General features: G+C 39.2%; 1 protein-coding gene across 2 annotated transcripts in view; it reads right to left on the bottom strand.

Annotated features, from left to right (window-relative positions):
* Positions 1-27,793, bottom strand: part of DMXL2 (Dmx like 2) — a 641,271-nt gene that overhangs the window by 198,071 nt on the left and 415,407 nt on the right. Inside the window, exons 29-30 of one of the 2 annotated variants that reach the window (XM_053717470.1) lie at positions 17,806-17,943; positions 17,350-17,531 (exon numbers count right to left, since the gene is read on the bottom strand). In XM_053717470.1, coding sequence (XP_053573445.1) covers positions 17,350-17,531; positions 17,806-17,943 — 320 coding nt within the window. The remainder of the gene's footprint in view (positions 1-17,349; positions 17,532-17,805; positions 17,944-27,793) is intronic. The other variant, XM_053717469.1, reaches the window with a different exon arrangement.

The raw sequence follows: 27,793 nt of genomic DNA, 5'->3' as shown, positions 1-27,793 counted from the left end.
TCTCTCCTGTTTGATCTTGGCAATCAAACGAGGAAGCATCGGGAATGGTGGAAACACATAAGCCATGTTGAAGACCCAAGGGGCTGTCAGAGCATCTATCAGCACCGCTCCCGGGTCCCTGGACCTGGATCCGTAACAAGGAAGCTTGGCGTTCTGGCGAGATGCCATGAGATACAGATCTGGTTTGCCCCAACGAAGAATCAGTTGAGCAAAGACCTCCGGATGAAGTTCCCACTCCCCCGGATGAAAAGTCTGGCGACTTAGAAAATCCGCCTCCCTGTTCTCTACGCCTGGGATGTAAATCGCAGACAGGTGGCAAGAGTGAGACTCTGCCCAGCGAATTATCTTTGAGACTTCCAACATCGCTAGGGAACTTCTGGTTCCCCCTTGATGGTTGATGTAAGCCACAGTCGTGATGTTGTCCGACTGAAATCTGATGAACCTCAGAGTTGCTAACTGAGGCCAAGCTAGGAGAGCATTGAATATTGCTCTTAATTCCAGAATATTTATTGGGAGGAGTTTCTCCTCCTGAGTCCATAATCCCTGAGCTTTCAGGGAGTTCCAGACTGCGCCCCAGCCTAGAAGGCTGGCGTCTGTTGTTACAATCGTCCAATCTGGCCTGCGAAAGGTCATCCCCTTGGACAGATGTGGCCGAGAGAGCCACCATAGAAGAGAATCTCTGGTCTCTTGATCCAGACTTAGTAGGGGGGACAAATCTGAGTAATCCCCGTTCCACTGACTTAGCATGCACAATTGCAGCGGTCTGACATGCAGGCGCGCAAATGGTACTATGTCCATTGCCGCTACCATTAAGCCGATTACTTCCATGCACTGAGCTACTGACGGGTGTGGAATGGAATGAAGGACACGGCAAGCATTTAGAAGTTTTGATAACCTGGCCTCTGTCAGGTAAATTTTCATCTCTACAGAATCTATAAGAGTCCCTAGAAAGGGAACTCTTGTAAGTGGTAATAGAGAACTCTTTTCCACGTTCACCTTCCACCCATGCGACCTCAGAAATGCCAGAACTATCTCTGTATGAGACTTGGCAGTTTGAAAACTTGACGCTTGTATCAGAATGTCGTCTAGGTACGGAGTCAAAGCTATGCCTCGCGGTCTTAGTACCGCCAGAAGTGAGCCCAGAACTTTTGTAAAGATTCTTGGAGCCGTAGCTAATCCGAAGGGAAGAGCTACAAACTGGTAATGCCTGTCTAGGAAAGCAAATCTTAGGTACCGATAATGATCCTTGTGAATCGGTATGTGAAGGTAGGCATCCTTTAAATCCACTGTGGTCATGTACTGACCCTCTTGGATCATGGGAAGGATGGTTCGAATAGTTTCCATTTTGAATGATGGAACTCTTAGAAATTTGTTTAGGATTTTTAAGTCCAAGATTGGTCTGAAGGTTCCCTCTTTCTTGGGAACCACAAATAGATTTGAATAGAATCCCTGCCCGTGTTCCGTCCGCGGAACTGGGTGGATCACCCCCATTAGTAAAAGGTCTTGTACACAGCGTAGAAAAGCCTCTTTCTTTATTTGGTTTGCTGATAACCTTGAAAGATGAAATCTCCCTCGTGGAGGAGAAGTTTTGAAGTCCAGGAGATATCCCTGAGATATGATCTCCAACGCCCAGGGATCCTGGACATCTCTTGCCCAAGCCTGGGCGAAGAGAGAAAGTCTGCCCCCCACTAGATCCGTTTCCGGATAGGGGGCCCTCTCTTCATGCTGTCTTGGGGGCAGCAGCAGGTTTCTTGGCCTGCTTGCCTTTGTTCCAGGACTGGTTAACTTTCCAGCCCTGCCTGTAACGAGCAACAGCTCCTTCCTGTTTTGGAGCGGAGGAAGTTGATGCTGCTCCAGCCTTGAAGTTACGAAAGGCACAAAAATTAGACTGTTTGGCCTTTGATTTGGCCCTGTCCTGAGGTAGAGCATGGCCCTTACCTCCCGTAATGTCAGCTATAATTTCTTTCAAGCCGGGCCCGAATAAGGTCTGCCCTTTGAAAGGAATATTAAGCAATTTAGATTTAGAAGTCACGTCAGCTAACCAGGATTTAAGCCATAGCGCTCTGCGCGCTTGGATGGCGAATCCGGAGTTCTTAGCCGTAAGTTTGGTTAAATGAACGACGGCATCAGAAACAAATGCGTTAGCTAGCTTAAGTGCTTTAAGCTTGTTCATAATTTCATCCAATGGAGCTGTGCGAATGGCCTCTTCCAGAGACTCAAACCAGAATGCCGCCGCAGCAGTGACAGGCGCAATGCATGCAAGGGGCTGTAAGATAAAACCTTGTTGAACAAACATTTTCTTAAGGTAACCCTCTAATTTCTTATCCATTGGATCTGAAAAGGCACAACTATCCTCCACCGGGATAGTGGTACGCTTAGCTAAAGTAGAAACTGCTCCCTCCACCTTAGGGACCGTCTGCCATAAGTCTCGTGTGGTGGCGTCTATAGGAAACATTTTCCTAAATATGGGAGGAGGGGAAAAGGGCACACCAGGTCTATCCCACTCCTTGCTAATAATCTCTGTAAGCCTTTTAGGTATAGGAAACACGTCAGTACACACCGGTACCGCATAGTATCTATCCAACCTACATAATTTTTCTGGAATTGCAACCGTGTTACAATCATTCAGAGCCGCTAATACCTCCCCTAGCAATATGCGGAGGTTCTCAAGCTTAAATTTAAAATTAGAAATCTCTGAATCCAGTCTCCCTGGATCAGATCCGTCACCCACAGAATGAAGCTCTCCGTCTTCACGTTCTGCAAACTGTGACGCAGTATCTGACATGGCTCTCACCTCATCCGCGCGCTCTGTCCTTAACCCAGAGCTATCGCGCTTGCCTCTTAATTCTGGCAATTTAGATAATACTTCTGTCATAACAGTAGCCATGTCTTGCAAAGTGATTTGTAAGGGCCTCCCTGATGTACTTGGCGCCACAAAATCACGCACCTCCTGAGCGGGAGGCGAAGGTACTGACACGTGAGGAGAGTTAGTCGGCATAAATTCCCCCTCGTTGTCTGGTGATAATTTCTTTACATGTAAAGATTGACTTTTATTTAAAGTAGCATCAATGCAATTAGTACATAAATTTCTTTTGGGCTCCACATTGGCCTTTAAACATAGTGAGCAAAGAGATTCATCTGTGTCAGACATGTTTAAACAGACTAGCAATGAGACTAGCAAGCTTGGAAATACTTTTCTAAATAAATTTACAAGCAATATAAAAAACGCTACTGTGCCTTTAAGAAGCACAAAAAGCTGTCACAGTTGAAATAACAATGAACCAAAATAGTTATAGCAACCAATTTTTCACAGTAAATGTATTAAGTTAGCAAAGGATTGCACCCACCAGCAAATGGATGATTAACCCCTTAATACCCAAAAACGGATTAACAATTTAAAAAACATAATTTATGCTTACCTGATAAATTCCTTTCTTCTGTAGTGTGATCAGTCCACGGGTCATCATTACTTGTGGGATATTATCTGCTCCCCTACAGGAAGTGCAAGAGGATTCACCCAGCAGAGTTGCTATATAGCTCCTCCCCTCTACGTCACCTCCAGTCATTCGACCAAGGACCAACGAGAAAGGAGAAGCCAAGGGTGTAGTGGTGACTGGAGTATAATTTAAAAAATATTTACCTGCCTTAAAAAACAGGGCGGGCCGTGGACTGATCACACTACAGAAGAAAGGAATTTATCAGGTAAGCATAAATTATGTTTTCTTCTGTTAAGTGTGATCAGTCCACGGGTCATCATTACTTGTGGGATACCAATACCAAAGCAAAAGTACACGGATGACGGGAGGGATAGGCAGGCTCTTTATACAGAAGGAACCACTGCCTGAAGAACCTTTCTCCCAAAAATAGCCTCCGAGGAAGCAAAAGTGTCAAATTTGTAAAATTTGGAAAAAGTATGAAGCGAAGACCAAGTTGCAGCCTTGCAAATCTGTTCAACAGAGGCCTCATTCTTAAAGGCCCAAGTGGAAGCCACAGCTCTAGTGGAATGAGCTGTAATTCTTTCAGGAGGCTGCTGTCCAGCAGTCTCATAAGCTAAACGAATTATGCTACGAAGCCAAAAAGAGAGAGAGGTAGCAGAAGCTTTTTGACCTCTCCTCTGACCAGAGTAAACGACAAACAGGGAAGACGTTTGTCGAAAATCTTTAGTTGCCTGTAAATAAAATTTAAGGGCACGAACTACATCCAGATTGTGCAAAAGACGTTCCTTCCTCGAAGAAGGATTTGGGCACAAGGATGGAACAACAATCTCCTGATTGATATTCCTGTTAGTGACTACCTTAGGTAAGAACCCAGGTTTAGTACGCAGAACTACCTTATCCGAGTGAAAAATCAAATAAGGAGAATCACAATGTAAGGCTGATAACTCAGAGACTCTTCGAGCCGAGGAAATAGCCATTAAAAATAGAACTTTCCAAGATAACAACTTTATAACAATGGAATGAAGGGGTTCAAACGGAACACCCTGTAAAACGTTAAGAACAAGGTTTAAACTCCATGGTGGAGCCACAGCTTTAAACACAGGTTTAATCCTGGCCAAAGCCTGACAAAAAGCCCGAATGTCTGGAACTTCTGACAGACGCTTGTGTAACAGAATGGACAGAGCTGAGATCTGTCCCTTTAAGGAACTAGCGGATAACCCCTTTTCTAAACCTTCTTGTAGAAAAGACAATATCCTAGGAATCCTAACCTTACTCCAAGAGTAACCTTTGGATTCGCACCAATATAGGTATTTACGCCATATTTTATGGTAAATCTTTCTGGTAACAGGCTTCCTAGCCTGTATTAAGGTATCAATAACTGACTCAGAAAAACCACGCTTTGATAAGATCAAGCGTTCAATTTCCAAGCAGTCAGCTTCAGAGAAGTTAGATTTTGATGTTTGAAAGGACCCTGAATCAGAAGGTCCTGTTTCAGAGGTAACGACCAAGGTGGACAGAATGACATGTCCACCAGATCTGTATACCAAGTCCTGCGTGGCCATGCAGGCGCTATTAGAATCACTGATGCTTTCTCCTGTTTGATTCTGGCAATCAATCGAGGAAGCATCGGGAAAGGTGGAAACACATAAGCCATCCTGAAGGTCCATGGTGCTGTCAAGGCATCTATCAGGACCGCTCCCGGATCCCTGGATCTGGACCCGTAGCGCGGAAGCTTGGCGTTCTGTCGAGACGCCATGAGATCTCTCTCTGTTTTGCCCCAACGTGGAAGTATTTGGGCAAAGACCTCTGGATGAAGTTCCCACTCCCCCGGATGAAAAGTCTGACGACTTAAGAAATCCGCCTCCCAGTTCTCCACTCCCGGGATGTGGATTGCAGACAGGTGGCAAGAGTGAGACTCTGCCCAGCGAATTATCTTCGATACTTCCATCATTGCTAGGGAGCTTCTTGTCCCTCCCTGATGGTTGATATAAGCTACAGTCGTGATGTTGTCCGACTGGAACCTGATGAACCCCCGAGTTGTTAACTGGGGCAAAGCCAGAAGAGCATTGAGGACTGCTCTCAATTCCAGAATGTTTATTGGAAGAAGACTCTCCTCCTGATTCCATAGTCCCTGAGCCTTCAGAGAATTCCAGACAGCGCCCCAACCTAGTAGGCTGGCGTCTGTTGTTACAATTGACCATTTTTATTGTCTGGCCTGCTGAATGGCATTCCCCTGGACAGATGTGGCCGATAAAGCCACCATAGAAGAGAATTTCTGGTCTCTTGATTCAGATTTAGAGTGGGGGACAAATCTGAGTAATCCCCATTCCACTGACTTAGCATGCACAGTTGCAGTGGTCTGAGATGTAGGCGTGCAAAAGGAACTATGTCCATTGCTGCTACCATTAGTCCGATTACCTCCATGCATTGAGCTACTGACGGGTGTTGAATAGAATGAAGGACACGGCATGCACTTTGAAGTTTTGTTAACCTGTCCTCTGTCAGGTAAATCTTCATTTCTACAGAATCTATCGGAGTCCCCAGGAAGGGAACTCTTGTGAGTGGAAAGAGAGAACTTTTCTCTTCGTTCACTTTCCATCCATGCGACCTTAGAAATGCCAGTACTATCTCTGTATGAGATTTGGCAGTTTGAAGGCTTGAAGCTTGTATCAGTATGTCGTCTAAGTACGGAGCTACTGAAATTCCTCGCGGTCTTAGTACCGCCAGAAGAGTGCCCAGAACCTTTGTGAAGATTCTTGGAGCCGTAGCCAGTCCGAATGGAAGAGCTACAAACTGGTAATGCCTGTCTAAAAAGGCAAACCTTAGATACCGGTAATGGCTTTTGTGAATCGGTATGTGAAGGTAAGCATCCTTTAAATCCACTGTGGTCATGTACTGACCCTCTTGGATCATGGGCAAAATTGTTCGAATAGTTTCCATCTTGAACGATGGAACTCTTAGGAATTTGTTTAGGATCTTTAAATCCAAGATTGACCTGAAGGTTCCCTCTTTTTTGGGAACTACAAATAGATTTGAGTAAAACCCTTGTCCTTGTTCCAACCACGGAACTGGATGGATCACTCCCATTAATAAAAGATCTTGTACGCAGCGTAGAAACGCTTCCTTCTTTGTTAGGTTTGTTGACAACCTTGACAGATGAAATCTCCCTCTTGGGGGAGAGGATTTGAAGTCCAGAAGGTATCCCTGAGATATGATCTCTAACGCCCAGGGATCCTGAACATCTCTTGCCCAAGCCTGGGCGAAGAGGGAAAGTCTGCCCCCCACTAGATCCGGTCCCGGATCGGGGGCCCTCAATTCATGCTGTCTTAGGGGCAGCAGCAGGTTTTCTGGCCTGTTTGCCCCTGTTCCAGGACTGGTTAGGTTTCCAGCCTTGTCTGTAGCGAGCAACAGCTCCTTCCTGTTTTGGTGCAGAGGCAGTTGATGCTGCTCCTGCTTTGAAATTACGAAAGGAACGAAAATTGGACTGTCTAGCCTTGGCTTTGGCCTTGTCCTGAGGCAGGGCATGACCTTTACCTCCTGTAATGTCAGCAATAATCTCTTTCAAGCCGGGCCCGAATAAGGTCTGCCCTTTGAAAGGAATATTAAGCAATTTAGATTTAGACGTAACATCAGCTGACCAGGATTTCAGCCACAGAGCTCTGCGTGCCTGAATGGCGAATCCTGAATTTTTAGCCGCAAGTTTAGTTAAATGTACTACGGCATCTGAAATAAATGAATTAGCTAACTTAAGGAATTTAAGTTTGTGTGTGATGTCATCTAGTGTGGATGATTGAAGTGTCTCTTCCAGAGACTCAAACCAAAATGCTGCTGCAGCCGTGACAGGCGCAATATAAACCCTTGTTGAACAAACATTTTCTTAAGGTAACCCTCTAATTTTTTATCCATTGGATCTGAAAAAGCACAGCTATCCTCCACTGGGATAGTGGTACGCTTAGCTAAAGTAGAAACTGCTCCCTCCACCTTAGGGACCATTTGCCATAAGTCCCGTGTGGCGGCGTCTATTGGAAACATCTTTCTGAATATAGGAGGGGGTGAGAAAGGCACACCGGGTCTATCCCATTCCTTAGTAACAATGTCAGTAAGTCTCTTAGGTATAGGAAAAACGTCAGTACTCGTCGGTACCGCAAAATATTTATCCAACCTACACATTTTCTCTGGGATTGCAACTGTGTTACAATCATTCAGAGCCGCTAATACCTCCCCTAGTAACACACGGAGGTTCTCAAGCTTAAATTTAAAATTTGAAATGTCTGAGTCCAGTTTATTTGGATCAGAACCGTCACCCACAGAATGAAGCTCTCCGTCTTCACGTTCTGCAAACTGTGACGCAGTATCAGACATGGCCCTTGCATTATCAGCGCACTCTGTTCTCACCCCAGAGTGATCACGTTTACCTCTTAGTTCTGGTAGTTTAGCCAAAACTTCAGTCATAACAGTAGCCATATCTTGTAATGTGATTTGTAATGGCCGCCCAGATGTACTCGGCGCTACAATATCACGCACCTCCTGAGCGGGAGATGCAGGTACTGACACGTGAGGCGAGTTAGTCGGCATAACTCTCCCCTCGTTGTTGGTGAAATATGTTCAATTTGTACAGATTGACTGTTTTTTTAAAGTAGCATCAATACATTTAGTACATAAATTTCTATTGGGCTCCACTTTGGCATTAACACATATAGCACAGAGATATTCCTCTGAATCAGACATGTTTAACACACTAGCAAATAAACAGCAACTTGAAAATACTTTTCAAAGTAATTTACAAATAATATGAAAACGAACTGTGCCTTTAAGAAGCACAGAAAAAAAATTATAACAGTTAAAATAATTAAGTTATAGCATCAATCTTTGTCAGAATATACAGTTTTAGCAAAGGATTGTTCCCCTCAGCAATTAAACAACACAACTTTAGCAAAGGTTTAATCCCATTAGCAAAGATAACAATTTCTGAAAGCAGGAAACAAATTACAGAATAAACGTTTTTATCTCAGTCAAACTATAATTCTCACAGCTCTGCTGTGCTGACTGAAATATTTGATGCATAGTAAAAGCGCCCCTCCCCCACACACACAGCAGTGAGGGAGAACAGAAACTGACAGAAAAAAACAGATTTAAGCAACTGCCAAGTGGAAAAATAGTGCCCAAACATTTATTCACTCAGTACCTCAGTAAATGAAAACGATTTTACATTCCAGCAAAAACGTTAAACATAATCTCTAGTTATTAAACAGCTTTATGTCTTTCTTACAGTGTAATTCTAGTGAATTACCATTCTCCCAGAATACTGAAGTGTAAAGTATACATACATGACATTATATCGGTATGGCAGGATTTTCTCATCAATTCCATTGTCAGAAAATAAAAACTGCTACATACCTCTATGCAGATTCATCTGCCCGCTGTCCCCTGATCTGAAGTTTACCTCTCCTCAGATGGCCGAGAAACAGCAATATGATCTTAACTACTCCGGCTAAAATCATAGCAAAACTCTGGTAGATTCTTCCTCAAACTCTGCCAGAGAGGTAATAACACACTTCGGTGTTATTTTAAAATAACAAACTTTTGATTGAAGATATAAAACTAAGTATAATCACCATAGTCCTCTCACACAACCTATCTAGTTGCTGGGTGCAAGAGAATGACTGGAGGTGACGTAGAGGGGAGGAGCTATATAGCAACTCTGCTGGGTGAATCCTCTTGCACTTCCTGTAGGGGAGCAGATAATATCCCACAAGTAATGATGACCCGTGGACTGATCACACTTAACAGAAGAAATTAACGTTTTTCTCACAGTCAAAACACACTGTCACAGGTCTCTGTGACTGATTACCTCCCTCAAAATGAATTTTGAAGACCCCTGAGCTCTCTAGAGACGATCTGGATCATGGAGGATGAAGTAGACAGATTGTGACTGAATTTTTACTGCGCAAAAAAGCGCTAAAATAGGCCCCTCCCACTCATATTACAACAGTGGGGAAGCTCAGAAAACTGTTTCTATGCAGAAAACAAAGATGGCCATGTGGTAAAAATCATGCCCCAATAAGTTTTATCACCAAGTACCTCACAAAAAACGATTAACATGCCAGTAAACGTTTTAAACATACATTTGAAAAGTTATGAATTGTTATTAATAAGCCTGCTACCAGTCGCTTTTACTGCAGTTAAGGCTCATACATTATTTCAGTATTAACAGTATTTTCAGAGTCAATTCCATTCCTTAGAAAAATACATTCAGTGTACACTCACTCATCAGCCTAATACCAGTCGCTATCACTGCATTTAAGGCTGAACTTACTTTACATTGGTATCAGCAGTATTTTCTCAGTCAATTCCATTCCTCAGAAAAATAATTACTGCACATACCTCACTTGCAGGGGGGCCCTGCATGCTATTCCCCTTCTCTGAAGTTACCTCACTCCTCAGATGAGAACAGCCAGTGGATCTTAGTTACGTCTGCTAAGATCATAGAAAACGCAGGCAGATTCTTCTTCTAATGCTGCCTGAGAATAAACAGCACACTCCGGTACCATTTAAAATAACAAACTTTTGATTGTAGAAATAAACTAAGTTAAAAAACACCACAGACCTCTCACAGCGACCTATCTAGTTAGGCTGCAAGAGAATGACTGAATATGACATGTGAGGGGAGGAGCTATGTAGCAAGCTCTGCTGGGTGATCCTCTTGCAGCTTCCTGTTAGGAAGAGATAAATTCCATAAGTAATGGATGACCCGTGGACTGACTACACTTAACAAGAGAAATTAGGCTCCTCCCACTCTACTCCGGAGCTGTGAGGCCTAAAAATTCACTCCTAAGTGAATAAAAAATAGCCATGTGGGTAATAACCCCAGAAAGAACCCAAAAGGACTTCCAAAGTGTCTTACAAACGATATTTTCCTTAGGTAAACAATCGATTGCCCTGAATTAGTGTCAACCAGCATAATTAGCCCTGTTATGTAAGCATTCAATTCCTTACTAAGTCTGTGAACATAGCTTACCCTCCCCTCATGGGGATATTGTCAGTCTCTTCTAGCATTATCTCAGTCTTGTCTAGAAATAAATGACTGAACATACCTTATTGCAGACTACCCTGCAAACCGTTCCCCCCAACTGAAGTTTTCTGGTACTCCTCAGTCCTGTGTGGGAACAGCAGTGGATTTTAGTTACAACATGCTAAAATCATTTTCCCTTCAGCAGAAATCTTCATCACTTTTCTGCTAGAGAGTAAATAGTACAAACCGGTACCATTTAAAATAACAAACTTTTGATTGAAGATAATAAAAACTACAATTCTAACACCACATTCACTTTACCCTCCCGAGAGAGACCCTAGTGCTTAGAGCCGGCAAAGAGAATGACTGGGGGGTGGAGCTAGAGGGGGAGCTATATGGACAGCTCTGCTGTGTGCTCTCTTTGCCACTTCCTGTAGGGAAGGAGAATATCCCACAAGTAAATGATGAATCCGTGGACTGGATACACCTTACAAGAGAAAAGTGTGTTTATAATTATACTGCCAAATGAGTCTGATAAATCTTGCATACTGTGGTATAAACAGTCTTAAATTAAAGTGAATACAAAGTTTAATAAAACAGTTCCTGTTTTTTTTAAAAATACTCTTAAAAACAGGGGCACTTTCATTCATTAAACTTTACAATGAAGCTGATTTTTTAAAATACTTATCTTTGTTTTATGGAAAGCAGACCGGCGATTGTCCACCCACAGCTCCTGCTGTACTTAGCACAGCGATGAAGAATCCGGCTTCCTAGAATCGTTGTGTGGCCTCACAAGCTGAACGCCAAAGGGGGCACACATTGATTGGAGAAAGCCAGATTCGTCATCACTGTACTAAGTACAGCAGGAGCTGTGGGCGAAGGATCGCCGGTCTGATTTCCATAAAACAATGGTATTTTAAAAAATCAGCTTCAATGTAAAGTTTAATGAATGAAAGTGATCCTGTTTTTAAGAGTATTTTTAAAAACCGGGCACTGATTTATTAAACTTTATATTCACTTAAGCAATTGTCTTTAGATAAATTAACTCAGACTTGTCATTTTAACTCAAACTTACATTACGGTTTCCACAAAAGAACACAACATAACTGCTTGTTCTCAAATACATAAATCAGTAAATGGTTATTAAAAACAAATTTTAACTTATGGGTAAAAGAAGTTAAAGGGACATTCCAGTCAAAATATAAATGCACATAGATTTATTGCATTTTTAAATAAAAACAGATTTCCAATATACATGTATTGGCAAAAATGCTTCTATTAAGAGATATCCCTGTTTTAGTGTTAACATTTTTACTGCATGTGCATGTGAAGCATAGCTAGATATTTTCACTGCACACACATTTTAAATAATGCAGCTCCTTAGATCATCAGTGGGGCTTGTATCATGTCGGTAATTAACAAATTGAGTCATTACCAGATGGTGCAAGCACCGTAGGCTCTCTGAAAAGGTGTTGTGTTTAAAATGCTGGTGCACAGTGCATACTTGCTATAGCTTTTATTAGAAGCCTTTTTGCTAATACATGTATATTACAAAATTGCTTCTGTTCAATACCGAAATGTACCCATGTGGTTTCCAATTTTGGCTGGAATATTCCTTTAAAGCAGCAAAATTATTACCAAAACACAAAAAAAGCTTTTATTTAGGTTAAATGGCTTTCAGTTGACCAAAGGACACTTCTACACTTTGAAATATTTAACACTATAAAAGAAACTATAAAAATGCCTCCTTCAATAAACAATCTTATTAAATATACTTGAATTAATCTTAGGAATTGCAGTACATTTTCCAGTTTCACGTCAGTTATGATGCTGAACTATGTGAACTAGGAGAGAATATTATGTCTGAAGAAACAAATAAATAAAAATAAGGCAAAAGTGAAAGAAGTAGATATTCAACCTTCAGATATTTTGTCTACTATATTAATATGAGCGATTGCGTTCTGTTAACCCTTTCAACTTCAAAATCCTATTTTTCCACAATTATACTTCCTATTGTTTAGATTAATCAAATCAAAGTGTACTTGCCCAATTTTTTTTAGTATTTTTGCTATCACTCTGTTTAAAAAGAAATAGAGACTTGGATAACATTTTCAACTAGCTATTTATAAACCTAATTAAGAAATTATTGTAAAATTATCACAAAAAAAACTTTCCCTTTCCTATTCCCTTTCTTTATATAAACTAGGATTTTATTGCAACACACTGCTCATGATATACTGTATATATATATATATATATATATATATATATATAATTGTGACATAGCTAAGGGAATTGTGTACAGTGGACTAAATGTTTCCCCACAAATTATGCAATGCTGTTGGTGGTACTGAAAATATATTATATAATTGTATTTTCAGGCCAGTAATCCACTCCAAAGTTTGTAGGCGGCAGAGAATTGCAGGTGAGGAATCCAGTTCAGGTTTTCCCTACAAACTAAGGTCAATTAACTCCTGTTAAATAGTGTGTGCTGAAGTTGTTAGAATCTGTATGTGAAAGACAGAGGCTATTTCTCTGTGCTGCTGTCTAGAGGCTCTAGGCCCGTGAGGTTTGAAATCTGTTATGTAATTTTGCAATTTTGTGAAAAAGCCACTCAACTTTAGTTAAAGATACTTTATTCTGTTTAGTAAGCCCCTTTGTGCAAGTATTTTGTTTTGTTCTTTTGTTTATGTTAACACTTTATTCCTGCAAACTGTCTGTGAATAAACAGGCCAAGGCTTTTACACCTAATCCAGTGTGTATGAAGTGTTTCTCTGCTGTGAAGACTGTGTGTCAAAGCTGTTCCTGGGACAAAATACCCAAGGAGAAGAGTATCTGTGTCATTTTATATATACTGTATATATATATATATATATATATATATATATATATATATACACACATTACAGATGAAGCTTGCACTCTCTGGATTTTCAAAAAGGTGCTTTATTTAACAAAAAATGTGACGTTTCTGGGATCAATCCCCGAAACGTCACATTTTTTGCTAAATAAAGCACCTTTTTGAAAATCCAGAGAGTGCAAGCTTCATCTGTACCGTATTAATTTGTGCCTGCACCCTGGTAGATGCATTTTAAGTGAGAGTGTGCTTTCCTTACTCTATTATATATATATATATATATATATATATATATATATATATATATATATATATATACACACACAGTGGATATAAAAAGTCTACACACCCCTATTAAAATGTCAGGTTTCTGTGATGTAAAAAAATGAGACAAAGATAAATCATTTCAGAACTTTTTCCACCTTTAATGTGACCTATAAACTGTACAACTCAATTGAAAAACAAACTGAAATCTTTTAGGTAAAGGGAAATAAAAATAAAACAATAAAATAATGTGGTTGCATAAGTGTGCACACCCTTTAATAACTGGGGATGTAGCTGTGTTCAGAATTAAGCAATCACATTCAAAACCATGTTAAATAAGAGTCATTACACACCTGTCATCATTTAAAGTGCCTCTGATTAATCCCAAATAAAGTTCAGCTGTTCTAGTAGGTCTTTCCTGACATTTTGTTAGTTGCATCCTACAGCAAAAGCCATGGTCCGCAGAGAGCTTCTAAAGCATCAGAGGGATCTCATTGTTAAAAGGTATCAGTCAGGAGAAGGGTACAAAATAATTTTCAAGGCATTAGATATACCATTGAACACAGTGAAGACAGTCATCATCAAGTGAAGAAAATATGGTGCAACAGTGACATTACCAAGAACTGGATGTCCCTCCTAAATTGATAAAAAGACGAGAAGAAAACTGGTCTGGGAGGCTGCCAAGAGGCCTACAGCAACATTAAAGGAGCTGCAGGAATATCTGGCAAGTACTGGCTGTGTGGTACATGTGACAACAATCGCCCATATTCTTCATTTGTCTCGGCTATGGGGTAGAGTGGCAAGACGGAAGCCTTTTCTTACAAAAAAAAAACATCCAAGCCCGGCTAAATTTTTCAAAAACACATCTAAAGTTTCCCAAAAGCATGTTGCAAAAGGTGTTCTGGTCTGATGAAACCAAAGTTGAACTTTTTGGCCATAATTCCAAAAGATATGTTTGGCGCAAAAACAACACTGCATATCACCAAAAGAACACCATACCCACAGTGAAGCATGGTGGTGTCAGCATCATGCTTTGGGGCTGTTTTTCTTCAGCTGGAACTGGGGCCTTAGTCAAGGTAGAGGGAATAATGAACAGTTCCAAATACCAGACAATATTGGCACAAAACCTTCAGGCTTCTGCTAGAAAGCTGAACATGAAGAGGAACTTTATCTTTCAGCATGACAACGACCTAAAGCATACATCCAAATCAACAAAGGAATGGCTTCATCAGAAGAAGATTAAAGTTTTGGGATGGCCCAGCCAAAGCCCAGACCTGAATCCAATTCAAAATCTGTGGGGTGATCTGAAGAGGGCTGTGCACAGGAGATGCCCTCGCATTCTGACAGATTTAGAGTGTTTTTGCAAAGAAGAAGGGTAAATCTTATGAGAGTTGTACTAGAGAGCGCAGGAAGTAGCACCAAACTCCTAAAATTACCTATGAGTCCCCAACTAGGTAGAGAAAGTGAACACAAAACTTAGAAAAAGTAGATAGGAGCGCTAAAAGCTAAAGGTGATATAGAGAAATCAAGTGTAGACTAATTAAAAATAAATAGAATAGTTATATAAATGAACAGAGATTTATTTACAATAAGTGAAATATAAAAACGGACGTCTCCGTAAATAAAAACAAATGTTACAGACTAGTTGCCACCATTCGGTATAAACTTGATTTGCAGAGTTCACAATAAAGTAAGCATAGTCCGATTCCACACTGAAATCTCAGTTGGAAGTTGGTTTGCTAGCAAAACAGGGGCTTACCCAGGCGAGTGCACATTCAATCTTCTCTGTGACTAGACGTACGGCCGTAATGACGTCACCATTGAGGGCGCTGTCCCAAACACACCTTCTGATTGGTGTAGATACGAAGTTAGTAAGTTGCAATATTACTTGGCTTTCTTTGCTGTAGTGTAGCAATCATCGAGGAAAAGAAGTTCCTGCACTTAGTGCCAAATAGCACGCAGGATGCCAAACGTAAGGCTGAAGAAAGTAGGATAGAATAATGTCCAATAGTGACCCGTTACAGGTCTAGTGGCAAAGTAAAGAGTGGCTAACAGTGTTAGCAATATTGCACACTTTTCATGTGAAGAGTAGTTGATCCAGCTTATATGTGTAAGCTTATATTTCTCTTATCTTTGTTAGTTGCAGCACATCAACGCGTTTCTCCCTCTGCAGAATATTCATCTTGAAAAAGCCCTGTCAGTTGGCACCAGAAGCTGCACCCACTGTTTCTAAGTTGTGCTAGCAAACCAACTTCCAACTGAGATTTCAGTGTGGAATCGGACTATGCTTACTTTATTGTGAACTCTGCAAATCAAGTTTATACCGAATGGTGGCAACTAGTCTGTAACATTTGTTTTTATTTACGGAGACGTCCGTTTTTATATTTCACTTATTGTAAATAAATCTCTGTTCATTTATATAACTATTCTATTTATTTTTAATTAGTCTACACTTGATTTCTCTATATCACCTTTAGCTTTTAGCGCTCCTATCTACTTTTTCTAAGAAGGGTAAATCTTGCCAAGTCAAGATGTGCCATGCTGAAAAACTCATACCCAAAAAGACTGAGTGCTGTAATAAAACTAAAAGGTGCTTCAATAAAGTATTAGTTTAAGGGTGTTCACACTTATGCAACCATATTATTTTATTTTTTTATTTTTATTTCCCTTTACCTAAAAGATTTCAGTTTGTTTTTCAATTGAGTTGTACAGTTTATAGGTCACATTAAAGGTGGAAAAAGTTCTGAAATGATTTATCTTTGTCTCATTTTTTTACATCACAGAAACCTGACATTTTAACAGGGGTGTGTAGACTTTTTATATCCACTGTATATATACACACACACACACAACATGTTTTCAACATTATCTGAGAGTTCTCTTGGCAAGTTTGAAGAGGGACCACTCTATGAAATCTAATACAATAATATTATTCTTTTATGATATTAAATAAATAAATATATATACATATATATATCATGGTTGCTTCAGTACCTGGGTCCCCAAATTCTGTCTTCCATGCTGGCTTTTAATAATGCATGCTAATTGCATCTGTGAGGGCAGCTGTAGCAAGGTGTGGTTCCCCTTGTTATAAATAAATAGAAAGCATAACAAAGGACTGGGTATACCACATTCCATTACCTTGGCAGTACTCTAAGAAAAACTGAGTGCATTTCCCACTGCATGAAAGAGGAGAGAGAGAAGAGAGAGAGAGGGAAAAGAGAGAGAGGGAAAAGAGAGAGAGGGGAAAGAGAGAGAGGGGAAAGAGAGAGAGGGGAAAGAGAGAGAGGGGAAAGAGAGAGAGGGGAAAGAGAGAGAGGGAAAAGAGAGAGAGGGGAAAGAGAGAGAGGGAAAAGAGAGAGAGGGAAAAGAGAGAGAGGGAAAAGAGTGAGAGGGAAAAGAGAGAGAGGGAAAAGAGAAAGGAAAGAGAGAGAGGAAAGAGAGAGGAAAGAGAGAGAGACATTTCCACTAGTAAGAAGTTGCAGTCGATGAGTAAAAAAATGAGTATTTTTGCCTAAGTTTAACATTGAGTGGACTTTCTTGCTTGTCTAGTAAACTGGTTATTTAGTGTGTTGTACTTCAACAAGAAAAAATCTGCATTTGAAAGGAGCTGAATGTTGCGATTAACTGCCTTCTTCTGCATTCTAACAAAACTGCAGAATATATAAATATTTACATGTATCTATACAATATCTCTGTTTATTTATTATGTATATATGAGCTATAACCCATAATATCAACCTGATCTCATTGCAATTTTAAGTTAGACCATGAATTACCTTAGCCATGAAATAGTCCCACATGCTCAGCTCTGGTGGAATAAATTTCTCTTTGTAAGTTGGTCTTTCAACTGGTACTGGTGGTGGAACAACAACATCCTTAACTGGTCTTCCAGGCACCAACATTCTCATGTTAAACCGACGGCGGTGCTTATCTATTTCTTCTGAAATTACAGGAATCGCTACAAGAAGATTTGCAAAAAAATCAAAAAATCAATGGATTGCATTTTTGCACTTTTTTTTTTTTTTTTTAACATATTTGTATTCCCCATTAAAAAAGGACATGCAGAATTTTGCAGTTAGAAAGACAGAGAAACACAAAACAAAGCTTAGATGTGAGAATCCATTATATAATAAGAGTTAAGTTTGATCCATGCCCAGTGCTCTTCAGTGACAGTGTAGACAGGTAGTGAAATTTACGTTCTAAGCACAGCAATCATCACTCTGGCTCCTCACCGCACGCTTGTGAACTGTTCTCCACATCAATAACAATATTTTGTTTTCTGCTTTGCACAGCTATTTCTGATGAAGGTAGCTCCTCGTTTGGCAACTGGAGAGCACATTCTATTTTGTGCTCATCAAAAACTCTTTTACCTAAATAAAATATATTGGCTATGTAAACGTAACAAGGGTCTGAAATACATAGGGATTACATGACAAATGCTAACTTAGACAAATGGTTTATATCAGGGTTATATTTAGACAAAGGCAGATTAAACCATCACTTGGAGCAGCAGAATTGTTTGATTAGGTTTACATTTTAATGTGTGATTCTGTGACAAGCTGCCTAGTCTCTTTTTATGTGGTTGAAAGACATGGATAATCACTTATTTATATGGCTAACAAAATGTATTAAAGGGACACTCAGGTTAAATTAAATTTTCATGATTCAGATACAGCATGTAATTTTAAACAACTTTCCAATTTACTTCTATTAAAAAAAATGTGCAGTCTTTTATATTTACAATTTTTGAATCACCAGATCCTACTGAGCATGTGCAAGAATTCACAGACTATACGTATATGCATTTGTGATTGGCTGATTGATATCACATGGTACAAGGGGAGTGGAAATATACATAACTTTGAAATTTGTTATAAAGAAATCTACTACTCATTTGAAGTTCAGACTAAGTGCTATTGCATTGTCTTGTTATCTTGCATTTGTTGATTATGCAAATCTAATGTGTTGACTGGTCCTTTAAATCACCGCTCTAATAAATATGGCAAAAAGAAGGGGTTAATTAAAAGGTCTTAATTATTCACTGTTATATACTGTACATGTTCCTTAGAATTAATATATGAATCACAGCTCAACATATGGCTAACTAAAGGGGATAATCACTCTTCTAATGGCTGACAGATTAATAAATCATTCTCTTTTATGTGGCTGATAGAAAGAGACAATTAATGCTATAAGACTGATTTTAGCAGCTAACTACATGTTGCTGAACAGGCGAGGATTTGTTTCTCTTGCAGAATGGGATTAAAAATAAATTATTTGATATATCACACTCCATTACATTGATAGTACTCTCAGAAAAACTGAGTGCATTTCCCACTGCATGGAAAGCACTCAGAATAAAAAAATAATATATATATATATATATATATATTTATATATATATATAAACATACACGCACACACATTTCCACTAGTAAGAAGTGACATGAAACCAATTTTATTTCTTCAGATAGAGTTTAAACAATTATCAAATGTGTTTCATTCTCTTTGTATTCTTTGTAGAATGAGCAGTATTGCACTACTTGGAGCTAGCTGAAAACATTGGGTCAGCCAATGACAAGAGGCATATATGTGGAGCAACGAATCAGCAGCTATCTCCCAGTAGTGCATTGCTGCTCCTAAGCATAGCTAGGTATGCTTTTTAACAAAGGATACAAAAGCACATTAGATAATAGAGGCAAATTGGAAGGTTGCATGCTCTATCTAAATCACGAGAATTGTTTTTTGGGTGTTTCATATCCTTTCACCTAATTTGAAAGTTCATAGCCCTCTTTCAAATTGAGGCGCCACCCTAGGATACAGTTGATCATCATTAAAAATGGTGGTCAGCTGCCCCACTAGAAACAAAGTGATTTTTAGTGATGGGGAAGCGGGATACTAAAAAGCACCCTAGCTCTCCATCTGTTTTAACTAGATAGGTATGAGACACCTGAAGACGGAATTCACCTTTTTCAAATGAGGGTTCACTCCCCCTCTAATTTTCAGTTGATTACCTGTCCCAAGTAGACAGCTATACTGAGTTTGAGGAGGGGAAAGTGGCACTTTTAGAGCCCCTATTCCCCCCATAAAACACAAAGGTGTATGAAACCCCAGTTTAAAAGAGACCTCTTTCCAGTATGGGGTCTCACACCCCTGTCATTAGTGATTGCCATTTTAATGTATTTACTGTATAAAATCCTCCTCTGCCTGCTGTTCCTCCTCTATTCAATCGCAAAGTCGACTTTCTGACAACCATTAACACCACTAGGGAAGGCATAATTTACAAATTAACTGAATAAAACCTAATAAGCTATTTTCCAACTAAGGCTGTGTGATATGAGGAAAAAAAAAAGATTTTTTGGGTTAAATATTGTGACCAAATTTATATGCAATTTTTATTATATATTTTGAATTTAAAAATGCATTTAACTGTTCCCCTCCTTGTAGTGCAGAGTGAATAAGCCAGAGGAAAGAGCACTGCCAGTCCGCCACATTTTTGCCTGTGCACACCTCAGGACTGGAACAACAAACCCTGAGGCAGGTAAAATGGCAGCAGTAGCGTTATGTGCTGTGACACTTAGTGGTCCACTTCCTTGGAGGAGTGATCAGTGCTGCTGCTGCTGGGCTAGACTGGAGTGTTTGGTTGACTGAATTGACATGATAAGGAAGTCATTTCAGACTGTTTTTTTTTGCTTTGAAAAAATATTGCAGCCTCATGCGGCTCAGACATTGCATAGCCTTATATTGTGATTAATTGCACAGCCCTACTTCCAATTCAAATGCCATTCTAAGCTGCTTTTTCCCATTAAGTATGTATCTGCACTTATTGAATCATCACTATACTCGTGCCCCTATTTATTCACATAGTTTTCCCTTGTACCACTCTAACCCCAGTATTACCACTGGCCCATTTCAATGTAAGTTTAAAACATGCTGTACAATGTTTAGTAAAACTTAAGACCATTTCATCTAGGCAGGGAAGTCCAGGAAACAGTCCACTCAAAGATCTCCTACAAAGTTATGACATTTGATAAAAATAAATAATAATCTAAAATTACCTTATCCCATATTCAAATAGTCTCTTGCTAGTTTATCGCTGAGCAAATGCCAACAGGAAGGACAGGGGAAGAGAAAATGGAACTTCCACAAACTTATGAGATGAGTCTCCGCTATAATTCCATTTGTACTAAATCAGTGGTTCTCAACCAAAGTGGCCTCAAAGCCCGGTAAATTTTAGCTGGACATGTCCAGGGCCCGGTAGTTATAAATATATATATATATATATATATATATATATATATATATATATATATATATATATAGTGAGCAGCATGGATTTGCCCTATCAGTATTTAAGCAGTTCAGTGTGGGTTTAGTGGGGGCCCTGGAGTGTGGGGGTTCTGCCGAGGGTCTGTCGCTGTGAGGGCCATGGAGTGTGAGGTCTGGCCCTGGAGGTTGGGGGCATGACAGGTCAGGGCCCACCAGCAGGGCTATCACGGCCCGGTACTGGGCCACGGCCCGGCTGTTGAGAAACCAGGTACTAAATGATTCCAAAATGAGCACAATTGAAGCATCAGCTTACAAGGCCAGGGTAAACAGCTGATGCATAGTACACAAATTGGGTCTGATAGAGTGACCAAGTGAACAACTTAGTAGTAAAACTTGAGTGTATTTATTCCAGATAAAAAAGTGTCTCATGTATACTTATGAGTCACAATATATGCGATTGGTTTACAGCATTTCTTATAGATAAAAAGTCTATCATAAATTACTTGTGATACATGTATGCAGTGGGTTTAACAAAACTATACACAGCTAATAAGCGGTTGAATGAAAACATAAATGCATGGATCCATGCACTTAACAAATATACATAAGTATAAAATATACAATGTAAATATGAGATCTCTTGATTGCTTTAAAAGATGTTTCTAATCAGAGGTGAAAAAGACAATTGGCCACAGATGTATAAACTCCTTATATACGCGAGTGTATAAGAAGTATTAAGAAATATTAAAACTTAACTAGAAATTGTTTTGAATGTTGTGTCCAATCCTCTATATTTTACGACTATGTGTTTAGTTGCAGCTGTCACACCAAATATTTGGGGCGCAATTACATATACGGCGCAGGCTGCCACCCGTAATTTCACCTCGCACATCGGGCTATTACATATATGGCGCCGGCAGATCATAACGTGCCGTAAGTCGGATAAACTAGCGATGTCCAGAAATGAGTGTAAATACACATTTCTGGAGTCACCATTGACTTACGGGACTTTAGAAACTGCCGGCGCCTATGAAAAGTAAAGAAAATAACAAATCTCCCGTAAAAGTCTAACACACCTCCCAAAAATAAGCCCAACACGTAAAACCCCTGTATCCGCAATCCCCCCTCTCACTACTACTAATAAATGTATTAACCCCTAGACTGACAACCCCACACAACACAATAAGCCTAATTAAACTATTAACCCCTATATCCGCCATCAAACCCACACCGCAAGTAATAACAAAATTATTAACCCCTAAATCCGCCAACCCCAACATTGCAAACTACCTATTAAAACTATTAACCCTTAATCCGCCATTAATCCACAACGCAATAAACCCATTAAAACTATTAACCCCTAATCCGCCATTAACCCACAACGCCATAAATCAAGTAAAACTATTAACCCCTAAACCGCCAAAGCCCACAACACAATAAACCTATTAAAACTATTAACCCCTAAACCGCCAAAGCCCATAACGCAATAAAACTATTAACCCTAAACCACCAAAGTCCACAATGCAATAAACCTTACATCCTCAAAATTAACCCAAATTACCTAATTTACAAAATACTAAAGTTACTATTAAATTAAAAAAACCTAACACTAATTTAAAAATACAAATAAACTAAGTATAAATTAAAGGGACAGTCTAATCAAAATTCTGGAGTAGACTGTACCTTTAAGCTACAATTACAGAAAATTAAAAAAATCTAAGATTACAGAAAATTACCAAAATTTACAAAAATTATACCTAATCCCTATGAAAATAAAAAAGCCCCCCAAAATAAAAACACTACTGAAATCCTATTGGCTGTTCAAATCAGCCAATAGAATGAAAGCTAATGAAATTCTACTGGCTGATTTGAATAGCCAATAGAATTTCAGTAGCTCTTATCCTATTGGCTGATTTGAATTTGAAGGCTCAAATCAGCCAATAGGAATTCAAGGGACGCCATTTTTAATCGTGTACCTTGAATTCCTATTCAGTGAACGGCGGAGATCGTATGAAGAGGATTTTCCATGCTCCATGGCTCCGCGGTCGCCGGTCTTTAGTTCCAGGGTCATCGGTCTTCAGCTCTGCCCTCCTCGCTGGCTGATTCCTGGAAGAAGAAAGAAGAGGTCGCTGCTTGGAAGAAGACTTCACCGCCTGGAACCGGACCTTATCCGCCGGACTTCAGGACAGGTGAGTACCACTTGGGGGTTAGACTTAGGGTTTTTTTTTGGGGGGGGGGGGGTTATTTTATTTGGATAGGGTGGGCAGTAAAAGAGCTGAATGTTCTTTTAAGGGCAATGCCCAACAAAAGCCCTTTTCAGGGCAATGGGTAGTTTAGGGTTTTTAGTGTTAGGTTATTTTATTTGGGGGGTTTGGTGGGTGGGGGGGGTTACTGTTGGGGGGTGTATTTTCTTGTAAAAGAGCTGATTATCTTGGGGCAATGCCCTGCAAAAAGCCCTTTTAAGGGCTACTGGTAGTTTATTAGATTAGGGGGTGTTTTTATTTGGGCGGGGTTATTTTCATAGCAATTAGGTATAATTTTTGTAAAATTTGGTAATTTTCTGTAATTCTGTAATTATTTTCTGTAATCTTAGATTTTTTTATTTTCTGTAATTGTAGCTTAAAGGGACAGTCTACTCCAGAATTTTGATTAGAATTTCCCAATTTATACTTATTTTATTATTTGTATTTTTAAAGTAGTGTTAGGTTTTTTTAATTTAATAGTAACTTTAGTATTTTGTAAATTAGGTAATATGGGTTTATTTAGGGGGTGTTAGGTTAAGGGCTAGGTGTATTGCGTTGTGGGCTTTGTCGGTTTAGGGGTTAATAGTTAATAAGTAATTGCGGTGTGGGATTGATGGCGGATATAGGGGTTAATATACTTCATTAGTGATTGCGGTTGACAGGTAGATAGATATTGCGCATACGTTAGGTGTTAGTTTATATTTTACAGGCAGTTACGGGAGTTACGGTGCTCCCATACTCAGGGCAAAGCCTGCTACGGCTGCCTTGTTTGGTGAGGTGAAAATGGAGTAAAATTTCTCCATTGTCGCCACGTAAGTCCTTGTGCTGAATACTGGATACCGATTTGCGACGCAGTCCCATGTTAGCTTATGGGAGTAAAAATTGCGGACGACAGGTGAAATATACATGCCGCATTTATATGTGGCGCGGTATATGTAATAGTAAAATCGCGCAAAAACCGGCGGCGCCGCCGCATATGTAATGGGGCCCTTGAAGTATGTGTGACATATATGAGAAACCCAACCTGTAAAAAAGAATCCAAAATTGTATGCAGACTCCAATACGATCCAGAGCAGACTCTGTGGAATTCCACAGAGTCTGCTTTGGATCGTATTGGAGTCTGCATACATTTTTTCACATTGGATTCTTTTTTCCACATTGGACTTTTTTCTTTCTTTGTATTTTACTCTGTATTTTACTTTGTTTCACTGGATTTTGCTACACATTTATATTTATTTTTATTTTTGTTTCACATTGTTGTTCCTGATGTTACCACTTTGATTCAGCATTGTGATTATTATTACGGCCACTTCATCCACTTAGTTACAAGGTGTCGCCGAAAGCCGCAATTAAGCACATAGGTGCAAGACATTAAACACATAGTTGCAAGATATACATAGGGGATATAATTTCCCTATTAAGTTTGATATTATCACCTATTAAGGTTGGGTTTCTCATATATGTCACACATACCTCAAATATTTGGTGTGACAGCTGCAACTAAACACATAGTCGTAAGATATAGAGGATTGGACACAACATTCAATACCATTTCTAGTTAAGTTTTAATATTTCTCAATACTTCTTATACACTCGCGTATATAAGGAGTTTATACAAAGAGTTTATACATCTTTGGCCAATTGTCTTTTTCACCTCTGATTAGAAACATCTTTTAAAGCAATCAAGAGATCTCATATTTACATTGTATATTTTATACTTATGTATATTTGTTAAGTGCATGGATCCATGCATTTATGTTTTTATTCAACCGCTTATTAGCTGTGTATAGTTTTGTTAAACCCACTGCATACATGCATCACAAGTAATTTATGATACACTTTTTATCTATAAGAAATACTGTAAACCAATTGCATATATTGTGACTTATAAGTATACATGAGACACTTTTTTTATCTGGTATAAATACATTCAAATGTTTTATCTGGAATAAATACACTCAAGTTTTACTACTAAGTTGTTCACTTGGTCACTCTATCAGACCCAGCCACCGTTAGGTAGGCGCTTTGGCTACACTATCACTACCAGATTATCACTATTTGACAACTAGGTGTCATTCATCCAAAGCTTAAGGGTCCACTATTAACAGGCGCTAGGTGTATACTTTTATATTCATAGTACACAAATTCCAAGCAGGGCAGTCTTTATCTACAAACTGTTTTTTGAGTACAAGAAGAAAAGAATAGCACAGGAGACTCAGGAAGGTCTTGTGAAGCCTTTGAAGCTATTGTAGGAATATTTCTGGATATCAGCTTGGAGGTGGCATAGACCTCTCAGTGAACTGGTTTCTAATATAAGCAAAGAAATCCAGTTTAGAGATGTGTCATTAGTGGCTGTTACGAAGAGATTAATCTGTGCACTGAGGATATATGCACAATACTTCAGTGGCAATTGTAGCTAAAGCCTACTACCTCACAAGCATTTTCTTTGAAAAGTAAAGAAATCTCATTTGGTCAATTGTGTTGTGGAAGATGATGCAGGCAGCAAAATTACTACAGGTAACCTTAAATTTTCCATGCATCACAATTAACATTGACTTATGTGCATGAATTAAATGCGCAAAGTTTAGTAGATGCCAAAGGTATTGAGTTGTATACACCTAAATATGTATTTATATAAATGTGCTTATGGTATAACACTGAACATCTCTACAGACAGGTCTTACACAAATAAAAATGCTTATTCTCTTTATGTCCTCACTCAAATTAACAAAAGCTGTCTGTCCATATTTTTATATGTACATCTTTAAGTGCTATTTTAGTTCTTGTGCTCCCTCTAGTGTTCTGCTTTATTATTGCATTAATTTTTAATTTTTATTTCTCTGTTTTACCTTTGACCTTTTGAGGTAATTTCCTACCACCATTTTAGTTTTATTCAGTGTGTGTAAAGTTTGCTAGAACTTTCTGCTAATAGCTTTGTAGAGGCAAATTCTTTTTACCTGGCATTACCACTTCTGGAACCTCAGAATTCTTTCTCCTGCAACAATAAAGCATGAAGGATTCACAAATCTCTGCTGTGGTACTTGTTTGAGTTAAAGGAAGAGTAAACTTACGTGCACTGCAAAGCCCCAACACAAAGTACATGCAAAATTAGCTTGAGTAATTCATAATTTTTAGTATTTATGTTGTATTTATCTTATAATTGTACCGTGCTATCTGCTATGTCACTCCGCCTTATTATTACATTTTTATTTTATTTTGATATGACGAAAATAGTCTTCATGATCCTCATTGGTCCCCCAGTGAAAAAGCATGTCGGGGAGAATGCAGAAGAGACAACAAGCAAAACATCTGTTGCTTCTAAATGTACTGAAGTATGAGGAGAAGGCCTTAGTGGAAGGTCCTGCTCTAAAATATGTCTTGTCAAAGTGTATCCTAAGGGAGAGCCTGAGAAAGCAGTAAAAATGTATACAATTCTGGATGATCAAAGCAATCAATCATTGTCTAGAACTGAATTCTTCAACATGTTCAACATAAAAGGTAATCCTTCCCCTTACACCCTTGGTACATGTGCAGGTCAGTTTGAAACAAAAGGAAGAATAGCTAGTGATTTCATAATAGCTTCTTTTACAGATGGTATAGAGTTGCCTTTACCTACACTTATTGAATGCAATCAAATACCAAATAACAGGAATGAGATTCCTACGCCAGAAATAGCACATTATCATCCTCACATGAAACACATATGGCTAGATTACGAGTTTTGCATTAGAGGCTGTGCGGTGCTAACGAGCAGTTTTCTCTCACCGCTCACTTACATGCAGCGCTGGTATTACGAGTTTTCAGAAACCCGTCGTTAAAAGACAAGAAGTGAGCGTTGAGCAAAATTTTGCTCATTACCGCACTCCAATACCAGCGCTGCTTAAGTCAGCGGTGAGCTGGTCGTACGTGCTTATGCACGATTTCCCCATAGGAATCAACAGCGAGAGCCGGCTAAAAAAAAGTCTAACACCTGCCAAAAAGCAGCGTAAAATCCTTAACGCAGCTCCATTGATTCCTATGGGGAAATAAAAGTTATGTGTACACTTAACACCCTAACATAAACCCCAAGTCTAAACATCCCTAATCTTATACTTATTAACCCCTAATCTGCCGCCCCTGACATTGCCGCCACCTACATTATATTAACCCCTAATCTGCCACTCTGGACACCGCCGCCACCTACATTATACTTATGAACACCTAATCTGCTGCCTCCAACATCGCCGACACCTACATACTATTTATTAACCCCTAATCTGCCACCCCCAATGTTTCCGCAACCTACCTAAAATGTATTAACCCCTAATCTGCCGCCCCCACTATAATAAAGTTATTAACCCCTAAACCTAAGTCTAACCTTAAACCTAACACCCACTAACTTAAATAAATCTAAATAAAATTATTATCATTAACTACATTATTCCTATTTAAAACTAAATACTTACATATAAAATAAACCCTAAGGTAGCTACAATATAACTAATAGTTACATTGTAGCTATCTTTGGGTTTATTTTTATTTTACAGGCAAGTTTGTATTTATTTTAACTAGGTAAAATAGTTATTAAATAGTTATTAACTATTTAATAACTACCTAGCTAAAATAAAGACAAATTTACCTGTAAAATAAAACCTAACTTAAGTTACACTAACACCTAGCACTACAATATAATTAAATAAATTAACTAAATGTAATACAATTACCTAAA

The sequence above is a fragment of the Bombina bombina genome, chromosome 6, assembly GCF_027579735.1.
Source record: "Bombina bombina isolate aBomBom1 chromosome 6, aBomBom1.pri, whole genome shotgun sequence".
Taxonomy (NCBI): Eukaryota; Metazoa; Chordata; class Amphibia; order Anura; family Bombinatoridae; genus Bombina; species Bombina bombina.
The sequence above is the reverse complement of the archived record's forward strand: the minus strand, read 5'-3'. Positions and strand labels throughout refer to the sequence as shown.